This window comes from Suncus etruscus, chromosome 5 (assembly GCF_024139225.1).
Source record: "Suncus etruscus isolate mSunEtr1 chromosome 5, mSunEtr1.pri.cur, whole genome shotgun sequence".
In the NCBI taxonomy this organism is placed as follows: Eukaryota; Metazoa; Chordata; class Mammalia; order Eulipotyphla; family Soricidae; genus Suncus; species Suncus etruscus.
Window position 1 is genome coordinate 116,685,853 of NC_064852.1, and position 20,512 is coordinate 116,706,364.

Genomic DNA, 20,512 nt, shown 5'->3' on the forward strand with positions numbered 1-20,512 from the left:
GGCCCGCAACGAACTCCTTCCCGCCGGCCCCGCTAGCCCCGCCCCGGAAGTGACGCACGCCGGAAGTGGCTGCGCCGCCGTGTTGTGCTGTGGCCGGAGACGGTCTGCGCTGCGGAGCCCCAGCGAGGTCCTGCCTGCCCGAGGCCGCGGCCGTGCGGACAGCCCGGGGAGCCAGCGCCACCATGTCGGATCAGGTAGCGCCGCGGGGGCCGGGCCGGGTGGCCGCGATCAGCTGCCTGCTGCTGCTTCCCCGCCGCGCCTGCCGCTGGGCCCGGGCCGGGGGATGGGGACGCGCGGGGGGAGCGAGGGAGCGGAGCGCGGCCGGGGGCGGGGGCGGGAGCGGGCGGGCCGGCGGGGCTGCGGGTGGGCTCGGCCGGCTTGGGCCTCGGCCTCGGGGCTCGCCCCCGGCTTTCCGCGCCTCCCTCCCGCGCGGTGTCCCCAGGGTCCCCCGAGGCCGGTGGGCGCCCCGCTGCGTCGCCTCTCCCTCTCCTGCCTCTCGCGCTGCCCGGAGGCCCCGGGGACCCGCAAGCCGGTGGGGGTGGGGAGGGGGCCCCCGCCGGACGCGGGCTCCATCCTCGCGCTTGCACGGTGCACGGGGCCCGGGGGCGGGGAGGCCGGGCCGGGGCGGGTGCCAGCCGGCTCCTCCCTCCCTCCCTCCCGTTTCTCCGTTTCGCTTTCTCCCGTTTTCACTCTCCGAGGGCCCTCCCCCTCCCCGCTCGTTTTCCTCTCTCACCCCTCCCCTCACCCCTCTTTCTCTCCTCTCTTCCCCCCTTTCTCCTTCTCCCCCTCGTTCTCTCCCTCCTCTCTCCCCCTCTCCCCCGCTCGCCCGTTCCCCACTCGGGATTGGCCCAGCCGCTCGCCAGTGCCCAGAGATCGCCCAGAATAAACCGGGGAACAAAGTAGGGCACAACTGCTTGGAGCCTTGGAAAAGCTTTTTTTCATGTATTTATTTATTCTGTTTTTTTTTTTTTTTTTTGTATTTTCCGTCCCCCAATGCGGATTCGTCGGGAGATGCTCGATGCTTTCGCGGGAAAGGAGAGGGGGCAAAAAAAAAACTTGGCGTCTCTGTCGCAGTGGCAGAGGCAGAATGCTTGCAGGAATCTGCCTGTTTGGGCAGGGTGCGCTGCATTTTGCTTTATTGTTCACCGGCAGGAATGTATTTGGGATTGGCTCTCCACATCAAGAATATGCAACTCCCCCCCACCTTGGGAAAAAATATATTTTTTGGGGGGTCCAGTCTTCCTTGTTTGCTCAGTTGGTTTTGACTTTTAAAAGTATATTTGGGATTTTTGTTTGTTAAGTGATTGCTAGAAAACTTTATACTGGGGATGTGGGTGCTGGGTATAGATTCCAGTACCTCACATATGGTATATGAAATAGACCGCTTAATTATATACCTCTTGCCTTAGGGAACTCATTTTCTTCCCAAAATTTCATGATGTACTCGAACTTTTTAAACGTAACACACATTCCCTTGGCGTTTAACCCAGTTTGTACCACTTAGTGAAAGCAAGACGGGCTTCTGAAGATTTCAAATATTATGTAAAATGTACACTCATATTTTGAAAGCTGAGATGTAACTTAGTTTGTTTGGATCTTTTTTACCACATCTGGATCAGTTCCCAGCATGGTATGGGATGGCATTATGAGTATCTCCCTGGCTACTTGTTTAGGGGAGGAAAGATCAGGCAAGGCGAAAGACCAGGTATAAAAGCTTAGTTTTAGTTTCATCAGTCTTTTATTTTGATGCTCAGAGGTGGCCATGAAGCATGTTCAGATGTACTGTAGTCTGATGACAGAGTAGTGTACAGAAAGAATAAAGTAAATTATTGCTCAGTATGTAATAAAGTAAATTTATTGCTCAGGTTTGAGTCAGGTAACTTAACAAAGTCATGAAAGAAGAAATAAAATCTGTCTACCTGGGTGGCCTTAGAATAGAGGTTCGGAAGATTCCTTTCTGCAGGCTCTGGAAACTTAAGTCTGTCTTCAGGGTGGCTCCGGCATGATATTGTTAGTTTTCTCTCTCTTGCTCATGAGTGTTCTGTGGCATTTTCAAGGACAGAGGCGACCTGTATGGTAACAACATAGATTGAAAAGAAGCAGATGTGAAAATCCAGTTTCTTTGAATAAAGCCAGACATTTATATTGTTTGCGAAAATACGGAATGTTGCTATTTTCCTCACTACTTTTATTTAAATTTTTGGTTTTATGAGCCACAACCCTGTTATTTTCTGATAATATGCGGTACAGGAGATTGAATCTAAAGAGTCTACTTAATTTATCAATCTCCCAGCCCTTTGAGCCCTCTCCTGGTCCTCCCAGCCACCCTTCTACCCTTATCCCCGCACACACTCTGAGATACTCAGAAGCAACTCCTGGTGATTCTTGGGTGAATCATAAGTGGTACTGGGGTTTGATTTGGGGTTGATCACACGTAGGGAAAATGTCTTTTTTTTTTTTTTTTTGGTCACACCCAGCAGTGCTCAGGAGTTACCCCTGGCTCTACGCTCAGAAATCACTTCTGGCAGGCTTGGGTGACCATATGGGATGCCGGGATTCGAACCACAGTCCTTCTGTATGCAAGGCAAACGCCTTACCTCCATGCTATCTCTCTGGCCCCTTAAGTTCATAGTTTTTCTATTCACTCGTCAAAGGTAGCAGTAGATTTTAGGACATGATTTCAGGTTTATTTAGTATTTAGACGGTTGATTTGTTTTAAATTCTTTATTTATTTATTTATTTATTTTTGTTGGTATGTATGTATTTGTAGTTTTTGGGTCACACCCGGCACTGCTCAGGGGTTACTCCTGGCTCTGCACTCAGAAATCGCTCCTGGCAGGTTTGGGGGACCATATAGGATGCTGGGTTTTGAACCACTGTCCATCCTGGATTGGCTGCATGCAAGGCAAACGCCCTATCGCCGTGCTATCTCTCCGGCCCTGTATTAATAACTGAATCTTCCTACAAGGTTCATGCTCTTTATCATTCAGGGAGTTATTAAGTTATTTTTTTTTCTTTAAGCAAGAACTTGGAAACATTATATGATTCTGATTGTCTCTTGGCACCTAATAAACTACCTCCAAATTTAGTGTTTTGAAATAGCAGTTTCTAATTTTCAATAAACCTTCAAGTTGGGCAGGACTCCATCAGGACTGCTTCCTGATGTTTGTGGTTGCAGCTGGTATGACAGAAATGGGTGGTGGGCTTTTTATATTCTCAAGGTCTTGGCTTAATCTCTATATATTTAGCCTGGAGACACAAAGTGGACATTTGACCCAGTCCAGAACATGTTATGGAATTTGGTTCAGCCATAATATTCATGATAATTGATTCTGTTCAAAACTTTCAGTGCTATGTTTGGTTAGTACCAATAGGTCTTTGGTATTTGACCATTTAAAAAGTCAGAAGTAAACTCTGAGTACTGCTGGGTATGACCCGAAAAACAACAACAACAAAAGTTCTGTGATAGCCAGAGAGATAGTAGATAGATGGTATAGTTGGTAAGGCACTTGACTTGTATGTGGCTAACCTGGCTTCAAACTCTAGTACCACAGAGGGTCCTCTAAATATCACCAGGAGTGATCTCAGCAAGAGCCAGGAATAGTGCATATATTCTACGTTAGGCACTACCCCAGTCCCTTCTGAGCACAGAGGCAGTGGCCACAAACAAACAAAAATGCTGTTTGATTGTGGTTTTGGTGCCACACCTGACAGTGCTCAGGATTTACTCCTGCCTAAGAGCTCAAGGATCACCCCTGCCAGTGCTGGGGGACCATATGGGATACCAACATTGAATCCGGGTCAGTTGTGTGCAGGGCAAATGCCTTACCCACAGACTATCTCACTTGTACTCTGTCATGTTTTATTGGTCTAATAATTGTCTTGTGTTTGTGTTGCCTGCAATAACTCTTCTTGTCTGGGTAGCTTAGCTGTTCTGCCACACAGATTAAGTAGATGGATCGGGATTAAAATCTTAAATTAAGTGCAGGGTTTATTTTATTTACTTATTTACTTCTATTGATGGGCCAGATCCAGTGGTGCTTTGTTGGTGTTCCTGGCTCCTCCCAGCTCTGTGTTGGGGGGTTGCTTTTGGTGGACTGTAAGGGAACTGTTCCTTGTACCCTTCACTGTCTCTGACAGAATTGATATTTGCTGTGCCGAATTCATGTAACCATGGTGATGGTGATTTGGCGGTGGTAAGTTTGTTTTGGGGCCACACCTTGCTCTATATTCAAGAGACCCAAGTACCAGGACTCCATTCCACATCTTCTGTTTGCAGTGCTTGTGCTCTGCCCACAGAGTACTCTGCACTGAGTATGAAAGGGGCCCTTGGTTCTGTCATTTTTACTTGGGCAGAAAAGCATTTGCTCAGTACAAGTGAACTTGCAATCTCTTTAGACCACATAGGTTTTGTGTGCTTGTTTTTTTTTTTTTTGTTTTAGGCCACATCTGATGATGCTCAGGGGTTACTCATGCTTTTCTTTTCTTTTCTTTTCTTTTCTTTTCTGTTCTTTTCTTTTCTTTTCTTTTCTTTTTTTTTTTTTTTTTTTTTTTTTTTTTTGTGGTTTTTGGGTCACACCCGGCAGTGCTCAGGGGTTATTTCTGACTCCAGGCTCAGAAATTGCTCCTGGCAGGCACAGAGGACCATATGGGGCGCCGGGATTCGAACCGATGACCTCCTGCATGAAAGGCAAACGCCTTACCTCCATGCTATCTCTCCGGCCCCACTCATGCTTTTCTGTGCGCAGAAATTACTCCTGGCTTGGGCTTGGAGAGATAGCACAGTGGTAAGGCATTTGCCTTGCATGCAGCCGACCCAGGACGGGCCCAATTTGATTCCTGGCATCCCATAGTGTCCGAGCTTGCCAGGAGCGACTTCTGAGCACAGAGCCAGCAGTAATCCCTGAGCATAGCCGGATGTGGCCCCCAAATTAACTAATTAATAACTAAACCGAAAAAAAAAAAAAGAAATTACTCTTGGCTAGTTGAGGGAGATGGAAGGACCATATGGGATGGATGGGATGGAACCTGTATGGGCTATATTATATGCAAGGCAGACACCTTACCTGCTGTACTATTGCTTTGGCCTGAGACTATATATACATATCCTCCTTTTTTTTTTTTTGCGGGGTGGGGCACACCCGGTGATGCTCAGGGATTACTCCTGGCTATGTGCTCAGAAATCGCTCCTGACTTGGGGACCATATGGGAAGCCCAAGGTCAGCTGCAGGCAAAGCAAACATCCTACCTCTGCGCCACTGCTTTGGCCCCAAGATCAAATTTTTTTTTTTGGGCCACATCTGTTTGATGCTCAGGGGTTACTCCTGGCTAAGCGCTCAGAAATTGCCCCTGGTTTGGGGGGACCATATGGGACACGGGGGATTGAACCGAGGTCCTTTCTTGACTAGCGCTCGCAAGGCTTACCTTACCTCTAGCGCCACCTCACTGGCCCCAAGATCACATTTTTGTTGTTTTGTTTTGTTTTGGGTCACATCCGGCAGCACTCTGAGATTATTCCTGCCTCTACGCTCAGAAATCGCTCCTGGCAGGCCCATATGGGTTGCTGGGATTCGAACCACCTTCCTTCTGCATGCAAGGCAAACACCCCCACCTCCATGCTATCTCTCCAGCCCAAGACTACATATCCTTTTTCCCTTCTGATAAATTTTTTTTTTTTGGGTTTTTGGGCCACACCCAGTGACGCTCAGGGGTTATTCCTGGCTTGGGGGACCATATGGGATGCCTTGGGAACCGTCCTAGGTTAGCACGTGTAAGGCAAATGTCCTATTGCTTGCACCACTGCTCCAGCCCCTGATAATTTTTTTTTTATTTGGGTCACACCGGCAGCACTCAGGGATTACTCCTGGCTTATGCTCAGCTCAGAAATAGCTCCTGGAAGGCTCAGGGGACCATATAGAATGCTGGGATTCGAACCACTGTCCTTCTGCATGCAAGGCAAATGCCCTACCTCCATGCTATCTCTCCGGCCCCAGGAGTAGCTTTTTGAAGTCACATTTGATTTTATTATTTTCAAAGAATTAATTGCCAGGCTTTCCCACCTTACTGACTGCTTCTTCCCAAGTGCACCTCCAGGGCCTCAAACTTCATGTATGTATGCAAGGCAAATGCCCTACCTCCATGTTATCTCTCCAGCCCCTGATAATTTTATTTATGTATTTATTTATTTATTTTGGGTCACACCCGGCGGTGCTCAGGGGTTACTCCTGGCTGTGTGCTCAGAAATAGCTCCTGGCAGGCACGGAGGACCATATGGGACACCGGGATTTGAACCAACCACCTTTGGTCCTGGATCAACTGCTTGCAAGGCAAACACCACTGTGCTATCTCTTCGGGCCCCGATAATTTTATTTTTATAATCAATATCCACTGGCTTGTCACTTCTTTGCTTGGTCTGCTCATCATTTTTTTTTTATTTTTTTTTTGGTTTTTGGGTCACACCTGGCAGTGCTCAGGAGTTACTCCTGGCTCTACGCTCAGCTCAAAAATAGCTCCTGGCAGGCTCGGGGTACCATATGGGATACCGGGATTCAAACCACCATCCTTCTGCATGAAAGGCAAACGCCTTGCCTCCATGCATCTCTCTGGCCCCTGCTCATCATTTTTATGTCTACATTATTTATTTGTTTATTTTACACCCTATCCTATACATTTTTTGTTGTTGTTTTGTTTTTGGTTTTTGGGCCACACCCAGCAATGCTCAGGGGTTACTCCTGGCTATCTGCTCAGAAATAGCTCCTGGCAGGCAGGGGAACCATATGGGACGCCGGGATTCAAACCAACCACCTTAGGTCCTGTGCTATCTTTCCGGCCCCCGACATTTTTTAAAATATTTAAACACTGTGATTACAAACATGATCGTAGTTGGGTTTCAGTCATAAAAAGAACACTCCCCTTCAAGACCATTGCAACCTTCCCAACACCAATGCCCCATCTCCTCCCTCTCCACCCCCACCCCTGCCGCCTATATTTGAAATAGGCTTTCTACATCCCTCACTCACTGACTTTGTTATGATATTCTCAGTGTAGTCATTTCTCTAACTGCACTCACCACCCTTTGTGGAAGACCACATATTATAATGGATGTTTAGGACAAGGTGAAATGTTCTGTAAGGGGTCCTAGGATAGTCACATTTATGGCAGTTCAGGATTCTGAAAGTATTAGCAGAGAATTTCAATGGAAGCTGCAATTCTGGGATTGAGGCAAGGAAATCCCTTTTTTCGTGGTTGTTCAAGGGAACGCTCACTCAGCATGTCCTGGATTACTTTTTTTTTTTTTGTCTTTGGCCACACCCGGCGGTGCTCAGGGGTTACTCCTGGCTGTCTGCTCAGAAATAGCTTCTGGCAGGCACGGGGGACCATATGGGACACCATATGGGACATATGGGACACCAGGATTCGAACCAACCACCTTTGGTCCTGGATCGGCTGCTTGCAAGGCAAACGCTACAGTGCCCGTCCTGGATTACTTTTGAAGTGCTGAGGAAGGTTTATGCTGTGAATAGCCTGGGAACTTCCTTCATTTTCTGGTTACCTCTGAGTGGTATCCTTGGTGTCCTTTTTATGTATCCTTTATGTAAGACAGATCACAAAGAGGAGCTCCAATTCGAGTAAGAGGCAGTATTTCATTTCTGTATTTGAAGAGTAACAGAATCTTTGCAGTAATCTTTAATTTAGTATATATAATGCATAAGCGTATAAGAATATAATTATATAAGTAACACATGCTATATGTTGTATATAATTCTATACATAGTACTTTTGTATTATAAATTGTTTATAATAAATATATAAGTATATTTATATACTTGGTTTAGTGGCCATACTTGGCAATGCTTAGGGATTATTTCTGGTCGCTCAGGGGACTGTATGGGATGATTATCTACTGTATTAGTGCTCTAGCCTTTTAACTTATCCTATTAATTTTTTTTCTTCTATCAGGATATCTTTTGCTGCCATGTTATTTTTACCTTTTTTTTTTTTTTGTAGGTGGGGGCCATACCTGGTGGTGCTCAGGGTTCCTCCTGCCTCTGCACTTAGAAATTGCTCCTCGCGGGCCTGGAGAGATAGCACGGTGGACCATATAGGACACTGGGATTCGAACCAACCACCTTTGGTCCTGGATCGGCTGCTTGCAAGGCAAACGCCGCTGTGCTATCTCTCCGGGACCCAGGAGCGATTTCTGTGCGAATAGCCAGGAGTAATCCCTGAGCATCAACCAAAAACCAAAAAAAAAAAAAAAAAAAAAGAAAAAGAAAAAGAATTACATGCCCTAGGAAAATAAATGATGTCTTTTATCATCTCTGATAAAAATGCATGGAGAGGGGGCTGGTGAGGTGGCGCCAGAGGTAAGGTGTCTGCCTTGTAAGCGCTAGCCAAGGAAGGACCGCGGTTCGATCCCCTGACGTCCCATATGGTCCCCCCAAGCCAGGGGCAATTTCTGAGTGCTTAGCCAGGAGTAACCCCTGAACATCAAACGGGTATGGCCTGAAAATCCAAAAAAAAAAAAAAAAATGCATGGAGAGCTAATAAATGGTGGCAATTGTTTACTTTATAAAGCATAACAGACAAAATGACCTAAGCATTACTTAATAATATTTTGAAAATAGGGCCCGGAGAGATAGCACAGCAGCGTTTGCCTTGCAAGCAGCTGATCCAGGACCAAAGGTGGTTGGTTCAAATCCTGGTGTCCCATATGGTCCCCTGTGCCTGCCAGGAGCTATTCCTGAGCAGACAGCCAGGAGTAACTTGTGAGCACCGCCAGGTGTGACCCCCCCAAAAAAAAATATTTTGAAAATAATGTGATTGTTATGGTTAGAAACCATGAAGGCTAGTTGAGTAGTTTATATTTCTAAACTAAAGCAATTGTCAATTTTTTTCCCCCTTTTTGGGTTGTTTTGGACCATGTCTTCTTGGTGTCATATCAAGGACCCCACTTGCTGCTTGGGGTTAACTCCTGTCAGTGCTTGAGGACCATGTGGTGCAGAAAATTGAACTAATAACCATTTATACTATTTCCTTGACCCTTTTAAAGTTGACCCTATTAGCTCTTATGGCAATTAAATGCCTCTGTGACTGCTGTTCTATGTTGTGGTATAATTATTTACTTTGTGCTTTTCTTCATTAGACTGCTTTTGAGTCAGGAATTAAGCTTTATTTATATGAATTTTTTTCAGTAGTTAGTAAAAGTTGTTTTTCCTTTGTTTAATAAGAACTTGTAGGATATTTCTATTTTAGGCCATATAATAAAGGTTTGCCTCAAAAAAACATGAAAGCTGGGGCCAGAGAGATAGTACAGCTATAGGGCGTTTGCCTTGAACTCTGCCAAACAGGATGGACCCGGGTTTGATTCCTGGCATCCCATATTGTTTCTGAGCCTGCCAGAAATGATTTCTTAGTGCAGAGTCAGGATGTGGCCCCCAAACCAAAAACCAAATCAAAACAAACAAAAAAAAAAACGATCGCCGTGGAAGACTTTTCCTTTTATTTGCACCCCTTCTTTTTTTTTGTTTTTTTGGGCCACACCCGGCGATGCTCAGGGGTTACTCCTGGCTGTCTGCTCAGAAATAGCTCCTGGCAGGCACGGGGGACCATATGGGACATCGGGATTCGAACCAACCACCTTTGGTCCTGGATCGGCTGCTTGCAAGGCAAACGCTGCTGTGCTATCTCTCCGGGCCCTTGCACCCCTTCTTTTATTTAACTCTTAGCAGAACTGGCTTTGACTTGATTTGCTGCTGCTTGCACACTGAGGTTGTGGATAATTTTCTCTAATCTTTAATCATCTCATGTTGGTGTTTTCTGAAAATTTGATTTTTGGGAAAGGCAAATCTCTGATCCTCTGCTTGAAATATTCTGTGTGTGAGGGAGGTTACTAATACCAGGGTTCAGAAACAGATTAAATGGGGTGCCAGGGACTGACTCTGGGTTAGCCACATGCAAAGCTAATTACCTGCTGGACTCTGCAGTCTCTCTATTCTGATTTTTAAAAAGTCACATGGAGGGACCTGAGCCATAGCGGGGAGGGCATTTCCTTTGTACATGGGCGACCCAGGTTTAACCCCTGGCATCCCATAATGGGGTCTCCAAGTCTGCAAGGAGTGATTCTGAGCGCAGAGCTAGGACTGACCCTCGAGTGCCTCTGGGTGTGGCTCAGAAAACCCCCCCCCCCAATTTTTTTTGAATGGTCACATGGAGTAAGTAAATACAGTTCATGTTAAACAGCACTTTAGTTCTGCAGTTTAAATTTTAGGTATTCATGTAAAATAACTTAAGTTTGTGAGAAGATACATTGCATTATTGTACTTTCATATTTTGGCCATTCTTTTCTGCATTTAGTTCCTTTTCCTTCGGGTTATGGAAATCTAAAGGAAAGACCTGAAGGAAGGAAGGGTGTAGTTTTCTATTTATTGAACTTGCTGCTCTCAGTAACTAAGGCAAGTCATGTTAAAAGTCTGCCCTGAAGATTAATGTATGTGTGCAGCTTGCTCATTTTTGTTTGTGTTTGGGCTATTCTGGCTATGCTCGGGCTATTCCTGGCTTTGCATTTAGAATTACTCCTGGTTAGGGCCGGAGAGCATGAGGTAGGGTGTTTGTTTTGCATTCAGAACTATCTCTGGTTTGAATCCCTGCATCTCATATGGTCCCCTGAGCCTGCCAGGAGCGCTTTCTGAGTGTAGAGCCAGGAGTAACCCCTGAGTGCTGTCGGGGTTACCAAAAACCAAAAAAAAAAAAAAAAAAAAAAAAAAAGAGAGAGAGAGAGAATTACTCCTGGTTGTGCTGGGAGGACCTTATGGGATGTTGGGATCAAACCCGGGTTGGCTGCAAGCAATGCAGGCTCCCTATGTGCTGTACTATCACTGTAGCCCTGCTGATTTTTTTATTGAATTATCTTGAATCACAAAATGATTATTTTATTATTATTTATTATTTATGATTGAGTTTCATGTGTGTAGTATTCCAGCACCTATTCCTTCACAAGTGTCAACTAGCCTTCAACTATGTTCCCAGTTACTCTCCTGCTCCAAATTTGAATTTTTATAAACTGAACAAATACATTCATGTACCCAGCGCTCAGATTCAGAACCACTATTTTGACAACTGACATACAGATTAATTTAGTCTGTTGTTACTCACGTGGAAGTAAATGTCACGTAGTCCTGTGTCTTGCCTGCTTGCCCTTTTTCCCCTCTGTATATTTGGAGACTGGTCCATCCTACTGTGTATATTTATATCTTACTAAATCTCACTGGTATGTATTTGTTGCATTCCATTGTTTGACTATCCATTCTGAATTTTTCTTTTTGGTTTTTGGGTCACACCCCGGTGGCGGGCGCTCAGGGGTTACTCCTGGCTCTGTGCTCAGAAATTGCCCCTGGCAGACACGGGGGACCATATGATGTACTGGGATTCGAACCACCATCCTTCCTGGGTCGGCTGCTTTCAAGGCAAACGGTCTACTGCTGTGCTATCTCTCCGGCCCCCCATTCTGATTTTTAGGCACATTTATATAAGTTTCTAGGACCTATTTTAGTATATGCCAAATGATGCCTACTTAGGTAGCATCTCTTAGGTCATTTTGGTTTTTCAGTTGGGTAACTGAACATTTGATAGTAGATTAAAGAGGACAGTTTTTCTTTTCTTTTATTTTGTTTTCTTTTTTTTTTTTTTTTTTTGGTTTTTGGGTCACACCCGGCTGCGCTCAGGGGTTACTCCTGGCTGTCTGCTCAGAAATAGCTCCTGGCAGGCACGGGGGACCATATGGGACACCGGGATTCGAACCAACCACCTTTGGTCCTGGATCGGCTGCTTGCAAGGCAAACGCCTCTGTGCTATCTCTCCGGGCCCTTATTTTGTTTTCTTTCTTTTCTTTTCTTTTTGTTTTTGGGTTACATCTGGCAGTGCTCAGGGGTTACTCCTGGCTCTATGCTCAGAAATCGCTCCCAGCAGGCTCGGGGGACCATATGGGATGTCGGGATTTTAACCACTGTCCTTCTGCATGCAAGACAAACGCACTACCTCCATGCTATCTCTCTGGCCCTGAACAATTTTTCTTGTGAAATAAGGAACCTAAATGATACAGTTTAGAATTGGTAGTAGTAGCTTCTGTAAAATAGACTCATTTCTTTTCTGTTTTTTTTTTTTTGTTTGTTTGTTTTTTTTGGCCACACCCAGCGGTGCTCAGGGGTTACTCCTGACTCAGAAATAGCTCCTGGCAGGCACAGGGGACCATATGGGCACCGGGATTCGAACCAACCACCTTTGGTCCTGGATCAGCTGCTTGCAAGGCAAATGCCGCTGTGCTATCTCTCCGGGCCCTTCTTTTCTGTTCTTTTTTTTTTTTTTTTTGGTTTTTGGGCCACACCCATTTGATGCTCAGGGGTTACTCCTGGCTATGCGCTCAGAAGTCGCTCCTGGCTTGGGGGACCATATGGGACGCCGGGGGATCGAACCTCGGTCCGTCCTAGGCTAGCGCAGGCAAGGCAGGCACCTTACCTCTAGCGCCACCGCCCGGCCCCTTTTCTGTTCTTAATAACATCTTTACTCATGTTTGTCTCCTAGTTGGCAGGGAAAGGTGTTTGTTCCAGGATAGTCTTTTCTGCCCTAAATAAGTATCTTTACTCTTTTTTTTTTTTTGGTTTTTGGGCCACACCCTGTGACGCTCAGGGGTTACTCCTGGCTATGCGCTCAGAAGTTGCTCCTGGCTTCTTGGCGGACCATATGGGACACCGGGGGATCCAACTGCGGTCCGTCCTAGGCTAGCGCAGGCAAGGCAGGCACCTTACCTCCAGCGCCACCGCCCGGCCCCGTATCTTTACTCTTATGTTTGTGTCCCAGTAGGCAGAATAAATGTATTTGTTCGAGGGTAGGAGCTAACAATAGAGAAAAAAAAAACAAACAAAACATGCCCCATCATAATTTCAAGGCCAACCCTGTGTCACTTGCTAAGAGAAGTTGGCAAAAAATATTTTTTAGCCGGGCAAGATGGTGGTGCTCAGGGTCTATTCCTGGTTTTGTTCTCAGGAGTGACCCCTGTCAGGGCTCAGGGACAAAATGTGTGCCTTGCCAGAGGATTGAGCCAGTGGCTGCATGTCAAAGCAAGTGCCTTAAGTCCTATATTAGCTCCCTGGACCTACCTGAGCAGATTTATGCTTCCTCTTTTTTAAAAAAATTATTATATATATAATATATATATAATATAAGGAGGCTGTGATGGCTGAGTGGTTAAGGTGTTGGGCTCAAAATCCAATGGGGACTCCCACGCAGTTTCAAATCCTGCTCACAGTGTAACTTGGTGTTTTCCCGCTGTGATAATCCAGTTTCTATATATAACATATAATATAATATATATATGTTTTGGTTTTTGGGCCACACCCAGCATTGCTCAGGGGTTACTCCTAGCTGTCTGCTCAGAAATAGCTCCTGGCAGGCACGGGGGACCATATGGGACACTGGGATTCGAACCTACCACCTTTGGTCCTGGATCGGCTGCTTGCCAGGCAAACGCCGATATGCTGTCTCTCCGGGCCCATAAATATATATATTTTGCTTTTGGGCCACACCCTGTGATGCTCAGGGGTTACTCCTGGCTATGAGCTCAGAAATCGCTCCTGGCTGGGAGGACCATATGGAACCCTTGGGGATCGAACTGCGGTCCCGGTCCCTCTTAGGCTAGTTAGTGCTCGTGCCCTGCCGATAGGCAATTAACATTGTTTAATTTCCTTTTTTTTTTTTTTTGGGTCACACCTGGCGGTACTCAGAGGTTACTCCTGGCTGTCTGCTCAGAAATAGCTCCTGGCAGGCTCAGGGGACCATATGGGACACCGGGATTCGAACCAACCACCTTTGGTCCTGTATTGGCTGCTTGCAAGGCAAACGCCGCTGTGCTATCATTCCGGGCCCAACATTGTCTAATTTCAAATTCCTAGTACTGTTAGTTATATCATGTCAGTTTGCTGTGGGCTCTGCATAGGTTCATTGTCTAAATTAGTAGAGCTTTACTGATTAGTGCCCTTTTTTTTTTTTTTTTTTTTTTTTTTGGATTTTGGGTCACACCCAGCTTTGCTCAGGGGTTACTCCTGGCTCTGCGCTTAGAAATCAATCACCCCTGGCAGGCACGGAGGACCATATGGGATGCCGGGATTCGAACCACCATCCTTCTGCATGGAAGGCAAACACCGTACCTCCATGCTATCTTTCTGGCCCCGATTAGTGCTGTTTTTAGTAAGTTTTCTTTTTTTTTTTGGGTGGTTGTGACACATGTGTTGCTCAGGAGTTATTTGCTGGCTCTGAACTCAGGAATTACTCCTGGTAGACTGGGGGGACTGTATGGATGCCAGGGACCGAGCCAGGTTTATTGGTGTGCAAGGCAAACTCCCTACTGTCTACCACACAGGCCACACAGGCCCCAGTAAATTATAGTTCTTGAGATGCTTTATCTGTCTTTTTTTTTTTTTGGTTTTTGGGGTACACCGGGGATGCTCACGGGTTACTCCTGGCTAAGTGCTTTGAAATTGCTCCTGGCTTGGGGGACCATATGGGACACCAGGGGGATTGAACTGTTGTCCGCACTAGGTTAGCACGCATAAGGCAAGTGCCCTACATCTTGCACCACCTCTTCAGCCCCTATCTGCCTATCTTTTTAAGACACAATTCTAGGGTTGAATGTATTTTGACAATTTGACTTAAACTCCAAAATTAAAGAGATAAAATCTGTTCAGGTCCATTAAAAATCTTTGAACTTTGACAGTATGAAGATGAAAGTTTGTATGTAATCTCATTTATCTGTGAAGATGACATAAATTTGGTATAATTTTATCTTTTAATATGGAAAATCTGGGCTGGAGTGGTAGCACAGCGGTAGGGCGTTTGCCTTGCACTTGGCTGACCCAGGATTGACGCGGATTTGATCCCCAGCATCCCATATGACCCCTCAAGCCAGGAGAGATTTCTGAGCGCAGAGCCAGGATTAACATCTGATCACTACCGGGTGTAGCCCTATAAAACAGAAAGGGAAAATCCAATATAACCTATGTTAAATTTAAAATGAAATAAACTGATGTCTTACTATAAAATCTATCATTAAGTGAATTTTTGGGAAACTGAGTAAGTGCATTTGGTGGCAGGGAACCACATCTGGTGATGCTCTGAATTATTTATGCCTCTACACTCAGGAATTTGTCCTGGCAGTGATTGGGGATCATCTGGGAGGGTGGAGATTGAAGTTGGGTTGGCTGCATGCTAGGCAACTGGTCTACATGCAAAAATAAGAGTTTTGAGGCAAAGTTGGCCTTTACTAGCTGTGTTCAGGGATCACTCCTGGCTGGCTTGGGGGACCATATGCAGTGCCTGGGATTGGACTGGCTGTACTATATTTTGAGCCCTTATTTTGGAAAAACTATTGATTATCTCTTGGTTTCTCTTATTTCATCTATAGCCCCTAATCTATTCCATAGTATTGTTTTGAAGCCAAATCTAGATTTTTGTATCATTTTATCTTAAGTATTGGGGGTTATCCCAAAGGCTTGTGCTCAGGACCCCAAGGAGCATCCCAAGAGTTAATGGCCAGCTGTGATTTTCTTTTCTTTTCTTTTTTTTTTTTTTATTGGGGGGGGGCACACTCTGCAGTGATCAGGAGTTATTCTTGGCTCTGCACTCAGCTATAACTCCTGGAAGGTTCAGGGAACCTTATGGAATGCCAGATGGAACCCAGGTTGTCCGCGTGTAAGACAAAAGCCCTCCCCATTGTGCTCTCGCTTTAGCCTTCAACAGTCAGAATTTTTTACCAGTTGGGTGGCCAGTTCTGTGCTAGGGTCCTGTGCTAGGCTGCAATGCTGCTCAAGGGATACCTGAGATACCTGGGCCACCCTTGCAGTATCCAGGAACTGCCAAGGCTATGCCTTGCAATGCTCAGGGAACCATAAGGTTCCATGAATTCAACTCAGGCCAGGCTTATGTCAGGCTATGCCTAACCACCATACTATCTCTTAGCCCATTATCTAGAAATACACGGATGGAAATCTAAAAGAAAAAGCAAAACCCCTGAGTTTTTGTTTCATTCAGCATAATCAGGGTACTACTATCACATCATAAAAACGGAGGAGGATTGGAGAGAGCTTGTAGCTGAAGGTGGAGGTAAGATGCTTGCTCGCCTTCATGCAGCAGTCACTGCTTCCATCCTTGGCACTGCACCAACAGGGACTAGTCCTGAGGACACTGGGGAGTGGTCTAACCTCCTAACCCCCTTGGAGAGTTGTGAATAAAGTACAAATAAGAGTAAATACCATGGGGCCAGAGTGGTGGTGCAAGGGTAAGGTGTCTGCTTTGTGCGCTCTATCCTAGGACTGAGTGCGGTTCTATCCCCGGCATCCTATATGGTCCCCCAAGCCAGGAGCAATTTCTGAGCGCATAGCCAGGAGTAACCTGAGTGTCACCAGGTATGGCCGAACCCCCCCCCCCCAAAGAGTAAATGCAGTCATTTTTTTTTCTCCCAGACCTCCCCCTTCAGTTTCCCTTGCACACCTGGAAAGATTGAGTAGTTGGATGAGGTTACTGAAGTGTGATGCTCTTTCCATGTGATCAAGTTATATTATGAACATACTGATTGACCAAATGCTTCTAAAAAAAAGCCCTTGCTCTTTTGACATGAAATGACACAGTAGGGGGCTGGAGCGATAGCACAGTGGTTGGGTGTTTCCTGCACATGGCCGGCCCAGGACTCTCAGATCCCATATGATCCCCTGAGCCTGCCTGGAGTGATTTTTGAGCCCAGAGCCAGGAGAAACCCCTGATCTCTGCCAGGTATGGCCCCCCCAACAACAACAAAAAAAGACACAATAAACATTTTTGGGTACATTTATAAATTTTGGACATTTGTGAGTATTTTTTTTTGTTTGTTTTGTTTTTGTTTTTGTTTTTGGGTCACATCCAGTGGCCCTTGGGGTTACCCTGTTCTGTGCTCAGAAATCACTCCTAACAGGCTTGGTTGACCATATGGGATTAGAGGATTGAACCTGAGCCAGCAGCGAGCATGGCAAATGACCTACCTGCTGTGCTATGGCTGTGGCCCCAGTTTTGGACAGTCCTAAATGAGAATGGTTGTGCTTTCCTTTTTTTCCATTCTAGTTCTCTAGTCACAGTTGGCCTTGTGCAAGGCAAGCACCCTACCTGCTGTACTTAATATTTTCAGATCAGTCTGGTTCCTTCTAACCCAATCAGCTAATCTGAGGACCTGGTGTCCTGGGCGGTGGTGACTGCTCTCACTCTTTGTCACTGCTGTGCTCTACCAATCTGTAGTGTGTTTTCTCGGTACAGGAAGGAAAGACGATGCATACAAAAGATACCAAGATTATTGAAGACGAACTGGAGCTTTTTGTATTCAGGATCTTCTCATTTTCCAAGCCATTTTATCAAAGGAGAAAAAAGAGCACATGAAAAATTGGATGACTGTATTAGGCAAGCACTTAGTTAAAAATAAGTGCCACAGATGACCTTGATCCATAGACTTCATGAGACTGGAGAGATCACTAAGACTAGTGACTAGGCCGCCTAGACTCAGGGGTCTCAAACTTGCGGCCCTCCTTACAACACTTTGTGGCCCTGCCCTTGAGGAATCTTTTATTGTTTTGTTTAGTTTTAGTTGTTTGGGTCACACCCCCCAGTGTTCAAGGCTTACTACTGACTCTGCACTCAAGGATCACTTCGACTTTGCCTCCTGCGGCCCCCAGGTAAATTGAGTTTGAGACCCCTGGGGGGAAGTAGCATTTGTTTTTAAAAATTCTAAGTTCTAGTGTTTACATATTCTTATGAAATCCAAGCAAATTTCTACTTCAGTCTTATGCCCAAGAGTAAAATTAAAGAAAAACAAACGGGCTAGAGAGATAGCACAGCGCTAGGACATTTGCCTTGCATGTGGCTGACCCAGGTAGGACCTGGGTTCGATTCCCAGCATCCCATCTGGTCCCCCGAGCCTGTCAGGAGTGATTTCTCAGTGTAGAGCTCAGGAGTAACCCCTGAGCTTCACCGGTGTGGTGTGGCCCAAAAAACAACCAACCAAACAACCAACAACCAAACAACACCCCAAACCTGCAAGGGTTTTGGTAGTTAGACTAATTAATATGTGTAGAAGTAGTATGAATTATGAGAAAGATTTGTGGTGGAATACAATAAATAGAACTAGTTTAATTTATGAGGCATCAAATATCTAGTTTTTTGCCTGTTCCTACTGTGTTTAAGATGCAGCAGCCTGGCTCCTCTCCTTGTGATTGAGTTGGGATGACAAAGATAGACAAAGATAATACAAAATTGTCATAGAAAATGTTTCGCAAGCAAACGTATTGAGTAATCAGAAAGTACTGTACACTGTACTTGGCCAGAAATACAAAGAAGTTAAGTATGAGGCATGCCAGTAAGAAATGCAGCCTGTGAGAGAGAGATATCTGAAAGAATGTGGTTATAGTAAATGAGAAATATTAGAATATTTAAGGGTGATCAGGGAAATAACTTCATGGAGAATGATGCCTGGCTGGTGTTGGAACAGGAGTAGGGCAGGGAGCTCTGTTTCAAGCAGACGGGATTAGAGGAAGGAGGAAAAGTAGAGGGTGCCATGTTCAAGGAATTAAAGATCTTTGAATATGACAAGAAAAGGATATTATTAGCAAGAGAGAATATAAATGGATTGCTTGGCAGGGACTACTACCACATGAAGAACATGTCAGTGCAGGAGTTTGATGCTGAAAAAAAAAAATCTTTTTTTGGGTTTTGGGCCACACCCGGCATCTCTCAGGTTATTCCTGGCTCTGTGCTTAGAAATTGTTTATGCGGGCCCGGAGAGATAGCACAGCGGTGTTTGCCTTGCAAGCAGCTGATCCAGGACCTAAGGTGGTTGGTTCGAATCCCGGTGTCCCATATGGTCCCCCGTGCCTGCCAGGAGCTATTTCTGAGCACACAGCCAGGAGTAACCCCTGAGCCCTGCCAGGTGTGGCCCAAAAAGCCAAAAAGAAAAAGAAAAAAAGAAATTGTTTATGCTTGGGGACCTTATGGGATGCCAGGGATTGAACCCGGATCTACTGCATGCAAGGCAAATACCCTCCCTACTGTGCTATGGCCCTGAGCGCCCCCCCCCCCCCCGTTTTTTTATTGAAGAGCCATGATTTACAAAGTTATTGAGAACTGCATTTTAGACAACAATGCTCTAGCACCAGTGCCAGGCCACCCTGGTTCCCAAATTTCTGGAAGCCTGATCAGCTTCTGGGAGTTCGAATTTGACTTTGATTAGATTACATTTTACAAGATGGTGGTGAGGAAATAGTTTGGAGAATTTAAGGAAAGGAAACCGCCAACTGTTAGAGGATTGAGATGATGTTCTTGGGGAAAGTACAGCACAACAGTGAGAACAGGATAGAAGAGCCATCAAAAGGATAGTCAGATATTCTCTTTATTTTACTCTCTTCCCCTTTTTTTAACCTCACCCTAGTACTCTTGACTCTGCTCAGGGATCACTCCTGGTGGGTTCAAGGGGGACAAAATAGGGGATGCTGGGGATTGAACCTGGGTTTTTGGCTGCAAGCAAGGCAAGCACCCTACCCACCCTCTGTACATTGCTCTGGCACCCCAAGAATTTCTTAATTGTGGGCTTCAGATGCTCCGAGGGTTACTCCTGGCTCCATGCTCAGAAATGGCTCCTGGGGCTGGAGAGATAGCATGGGGGGTAAGGAGTTTGCCTTTCATGCAGAAGGTCATCAGTTCGAATCCTGCGTCCCATATGGTCCCCCGAGCCTGCCAGGAGCGATTTCTGAGTATAGGGCCAGGAGTAACCCCTGAGCGATGCTGGGTGTGACCAAATACAAACAAAACAAACAAACCAAAAAAAAAAAAAAAGAAATGGCTCCTGTCAGGCACGGGGGACCTTGTGGGATGCTGGGATTCGAACCATCCATCCATCCTGGATTGGCTGCTTGCAAGGCAAATGCCCTACCGCTGTGCTATCTCACCGGCCCAAGATGTGTGGTTTTTTGTGAGCTTTCAGGAGAGGCGGAGGGAGGGAGGAGATACATTCCGCAAACAGATTGCAATTGGCTGAGTGTGATTGAAAATCTATATATTTTATCTTTTGGGCCACACCCGGTGATGGTCAGGGGTCACTCCTGGCTATGCGCTCAGAAATTGCTCCTGGCTTGGGGGGGGGGGACCATATGGGGATCGAACCACAGTCCGTCCTAGGTTAGTGAGGGCAAGGCAGATGCCTTACCATTTGTTCCACTGCTTCAGCCCCTGAAAGTCTTATTTTTGCTAATAGACATAGTTGAGCAGCAGCACACAGTCTAGTTGAACCAAATTATCAGGTTGAGAAGGCACATAGTAGGGCAGCAATGAGACTTGGGCCTGGTGATAAATTGAACCCCGGGCTGTGGGGTTGTTGTATGTTATGTATGTATGTATGTATGTATGTATGTATGTATGTATGTATGTATGTATGTGATGTTATGTTTTTGGG

The 20,512-nt window shown here is 45.8% G+C and overlaps 2 protein-coding genes and 1 non-coding gene across 4 annotated transcripts in view; 2 read left to right on the forward strand and 1 right to left on the reverse strand.

Annotated features, from left to right (window-relative positions):
* Nucleotides 1-20,512, reverse strand: part of NOP58 (NOP58 ribonucleoprotein) — a 507,450-nt gene that overhangs the window by 48,455 nt on the left and 438,483 nt on the right. The window lies entirely within an intron of this gene.
* SUMO1 (small ubiquitin like modifier 1) overlaps nt 113-20,512 on the forward strand; it is a 37,551-nt gene continuing 17,151 nt past the window's right edge. Inside the window, exon 1 of the mRNA XM_049773313.1 lies at nt 113-194. Coding sequence (XP_049629270.1) covers nt 183-194 — 12 coding nt within the window. The 5' untranslated portion in view covers nt 113-182. The remainder of the gene's footprint in view (nt 195-20,512) is intronic.
* TRNAL-CAA (transfer RNA leucine (anticodon CAA)) lies at nt 13,225-13,305 on the forward strand. Its single transcript has one exon. It is a non-coding gene; the product is annotated as a tRNA-Leu (tRNA).